Source organism: Triticum dicoccoides, chromosome 2B, assembly GCF_002162155.2.
Source record: "Triticum dicoccoides isolate Atlit2015 ecotype Zavitan chromosome 2B, WEW_v2.0, whole genome shotgun sequence".
Lineage (NCBI taxonomy): Eukaryota > Viridiplantae > Streptophyta > Magnoliopsida > Poales > Poaceae > Triticum > Triticum dicoccoides.
The window spans coordinates 685819297-685823735 of record NC_041383.1 but is presented as its reverse complement, the minus strand read 5'-3'; the positions used below and the strand labels follow the sequence as shown (position 1 = coordinate 685823735).

The 4439-nt window shown below is 53.8% G+C and overlaps 1 protein-coding gene across 1 annotated transcript; it reads right to left on the bottom strand.

Annotated features, from left to right (window-relative positions):
* Positions 1-219: 219 nt before the first annotated feature.
* LOC119368328 (FCS-Like Zinc finger 2-like) lies at positions 220-996 on the bottom strand. The gene has a single exon (XM_037633618.1). The coding sequence runs from the start codon at positions 870-872 to the stop codon at positions 582-584; it is 291 nt and encodes a 96-aa protein (XP_037489515.1). The 5' UTR covers positions 873-996; the 3' UTR covers positions 220-581.
* Positions 997-4439: the final 3443 nt, after the last annotated feature.

Below are 4439 nucleotides of genomic sequence, written 5' to 3'. Positions count from 1 at the left end.
CCGGCCAAAACCATATTGGAATATCACTAGAAACATTAGAGACGCTATAAATCCGAAAAGCATAACAGAATTTAGAGGCAAGATAATTTGTAGGTCATTTGCCATGTTGTTTTTTACAGTGACAGTGCACAGTGTCCCCAGCATGTGCTACCCAAAACCAAACAGCATTCAATCATTAAGAAAAACAAAACAAGATAGGGCGCACAAGAGCGACCCAAATAGAAGTTAAATGTGAATCATGTGTTGATCCATGGCCTTTTCTATTTCGTTTCGAATCAAATCAATTCATCGGCAAAGCACAGCATAGACCGACCAAGAATCAGGTACAATTTCCTCCGACACGGGCAACCTAATTAGCTTGACATGGACATGTGGGAAGCTACAGGCAGCTATGCTTCGTGCCGCCTGATGCTGCTGCCCTGCCTTGCCTTCCGCTGGCGACGCCAAGCTGCATCTGGTGCCTCCACCGGTCCCGGCTAGAGCACCGGCCGGAGAGAAGGAGACGTCGATGGTTCTTCAGAATTGAGATGCTGTATTCTTCAGAATTCATCTTGCTGGACTGCCGTTAGAGCACCGGCCAGTTAGCTAGCGACGGACACCTTGCTGGACTGCCGCTGCCCACGGTGGACCTCCGTCCCCGCCGAGAACCGCTGCTGCCTCCGCGCGGCCTGCTTGACGCAGACGGCGTCGAGGTGCATCTGCTCGTGTCGGCACTCCTCGCTGCAGTAGGGCGTGTCCCCTCTGTACATGAAGACGTCGATGTCGCGCGCCAGCGGCTTGGCGCAGAGCGCGCACGCGTCCATCGCCGGCATGCCGGGCTCGCCGATCTGCTCGTTGTCGAAGAAGAAGGAGCAAGCCACTGATGGCGCCATGGTATATTGGTATGTGTGTGTAGGTGTCTTTGCAGCAAAATGCTGAGCAGAGCTGAGCTTGGTGGTGCGCTTGGTTGCTGCTTTTGGTGTTGCGAGAAGAGGGAGGAAAAGGAGAGCGAGCGAGTTGGGTGAGGAAAGGAGTGGAAGGCTCAGGTATATATGGTGAGGACGCGGCTCGTCTAACGTACGGCCCACACACTGACGTGTGGGCCCGGACCCACCCGTCAGCGGCCCAACGGCAGGGGGCCGTACGTCAGGGAATCCGGCTCCATATGGTGAGTGGAGACGGACACGGCAAGGCCGTCGGAATACTGTGGTCCGGTGCGCCCACGGGTCGGGCATGGCAATACCGCGCGCCGGACGGCCGGGCATGCATGCGCTCGGATCCACCGAGAGGAAAACGACGGCGATCGTGCTATGTCTGTGAAGAGGTCGACCGGTCCCCAATGATGAAAAAGGAGACACCGCTCTTGAACGTCCCTGTTGATGCAAGTTGTGATATTTTCAAGTTAAAAAAAAGGTTGTGATATTTCCTGAAGACTGGAAATGTAGCCGTACTTTGAAAACTCTCGAAAGTATAATTAGCAACTATACCAGACTGGTAGCAAATCATTGGAGAAGAATTCGTCGTTCCTCCTCTAGTCGTAGACTTGGGCACCAATTTATTCTGATCGTACTTGTATCGGTATAATAGGCAGCTTCGCTTAAACTAGTGATAGGTTTAGTGCCGATAATTAGCGCGCCAGGCTTTTTGCCAACACACGAGACAGGTGCCCCACATGGTTAGCCCACGCCAATAATAGACAGACACAAATGCCTGTCGTGCAGTGTACTGTACGCGATATTTTTATCACACACAAGATGAAGAAAAGAAAACACACAACAGAAATTAAAAATCTGGAGGTCCCCTCCTTAAGTTGTGGTGCACCCGTGCGACCGTGCATGCTCGCCACGGCAGCAACTCGTGAACAGTGGACTCGCGCGCGCACTTGCACATCTTGTCTGCGCACTCAAACGCGTGCACCAGCTATAGTGACCATTTGCAGCCTTGAAAACTTCAAGCTCAGGATGCTGCTAGAGAAAAATGCGAGATCATTGAGCTGTTTATTAAGCGGAAAGGTTGCTCGCCAGGTTTGTTTAGCTAGCTCGGGGATCGTGCAGCTGCGGATGCCGTTGAAGGGATCAACTCAAGATTCCATTGGCACTCACCTCGCAGTCCACCGGTCTTTCTTGCCGGCGAGGCAGGCAGGCCTCGTCCTGGGGGGGCAGTTTTTCTCGAGATGTGCGTGCAATTTGTTTTTACGGCTTCCTCGAGCAGTACAGTGACGCGTCGGACGTAATCATCGGAGTATGCAAACATGGGGAGAAGGTCGACATCTTCCTCCGGGACGGGAGCGAAACTTGGGAGTATCTGACTACAAATTGCTGGCACGCACGGCGATCTCTTGGAAGTACTCGCGGTCGACTGCTCTGAGTGCTGCCGACCACAACCAACCTTGGCTGCCGAGTGTGGAGTATTGGGCTCGCTAATGTTCGCATTCAGGAACAAAAAAGTGGCCGTGCACCTGCCAACTCGCCGAGTCACGGGCTGCAAAGCGGCGACGGCGCACCAACTCGCCAACCAAGGCTAAAATCACTGTTTTGACCTTATCTAGAAAGTTAATCGTGATTTGACCCTGCTTTGCAAATATTTTTGAATCTGACCTGTTTGCATCGCGCCTGCCAGAATGGCGCTATGCTCCACTGTGTAGCGCCCCAATTCATGGCGCCGTGAAGTTGCCAGAGTGGCAGGGGGAGCGCAGGGGTAGGTACCATAGCGCCGCTGACGGGGGCCCCTGATGGGGTTATGTATCTAGGGTAGGGTCATGGACCTGATCGAAGTAACTTACCCCAGGACATCCTTAGAAGAGGTCGCCTTCCAGTCGACCAACGAGGATTCACTCGACTGGCCTGAAGGACTCGACCACGAAGACTCACTCGACCACCAGGAGGTCAAGAGGCATTCTGCACTGCAACGGCCTGTAATCAAGTAGACTTTATGATAGTAAAGGCACTTTATGTGGGGCGTTACCAGTAACGCCCCAGACTTAACTCACCTTAAACCCTCTCCTGCGTGGGCTGGCTGGGGTCCTGGCGCACTCTATATAAGCCACCCCCCTCCACAGGCAGAAGGGTTCGGCACCTTGTAGTTCATACATTCATAATCCACTCGACCGCCTCCGGGCTCCGAGACGTAGGGCTGTTACTTCTTCCGAGAAGGGCCTGAACTCGTACATCCTTGGTGCTTACAACCTCTCCATAGCTAGGACCTTGCCTCTCCATACCTACCCCCCACTCTACTGTCAGGCTTAGAACCACGACAGTTGGCGCCCACCTAGGGGCGGGTGTTTTAGCGATTTTGTGGAGAAGTTGCGATTCTTCCGAGTACTTTCATCATGGTGTCTGCTGGAGTTTTGGTCGAGGGTCAAGAGATCCGTCTCGGCACTCTCACCTTCATCGCCGACGACTCCGCATGGCTCCAGGAGGCTCCACTCGACGTAGATGCGCTCCCCGTCCGCGGTGCGACGCACTTTCGCGCATGTGTCCGCGGCGTTCTGCTGCGGCAACCGTCGACCCAGTATCGGTCGGCTCCTCCGTCGTCCACCCTCCCGGTCTCCCGCCAGCGCAAGCGCTCAGGCCGGTCGAGGCTTCAGCGATGGGTGAGTCACGCGGTGGCTCGCCAATCGGCCACTACCCAAGTTGCGGCAATCGAGCCCAACGAATCTCTCTACGGCTTGTTCGATCAGTCGACTGGCTCCGTAGAGACTACATCCGAGTGCGGAAGCAGTGATCCAGCGGCGGAAATCTTGATGGTCGACGGGCCCCACAGCCCTCCTGGCTTCGCCCGTGGTGGTGGAGCAGGTGACGGCGGCGACCCTGCACGAGGCTACGAAGAGTACCAGCCCGAGCCACTCGACTCTCTGCAAAGAGAGGAACTTCGCCGCAGGAACGAGGATCCCCTGCGTATTCCCATCGCAGGAGAAACCCCCGAGGCTCGTGTAACGCCCGGATGATCTTGCTACAGTAATCCCATGCTAATCATGGCACGTCATCCCGATTACTGTTGCTATCCTCGCAATAATTCGAAACCGTTCAAATTCAAAATTTAAATTAATGATAACAATAAAGTTTTCAAAAATTAAAATAAAAATGTTTGGTTTGCACTAAATATTACAAATGTAATTATGGTGCAACAAACCCATTTTTATAAAATGTGTAAATAATTTAAAATGAGTTAAAACAGAAAATAAAATAAATAAAAGAAAAGAGATAAAACAGAAAAACAAAAGATAAAAAAAAATAGAAGAGAAACCCCCCCGGGCTTCGGCCCAGCTGACCACAGGCCCAACTGGGCCAAACCCCCCCCAGGCCCAGCCGGCCACCCACCCCCTCACCTTATCCGCTCCCCCTCACCCCCGAAACCCTAACCATCCACCACTCGCGCCCCCCACTCCCCCTCGATCCCCTTCTCCCCCCCCACCGATCCGGATCGGGATCGGCCCCGATCCCGTCGACCCCGACGCCGGC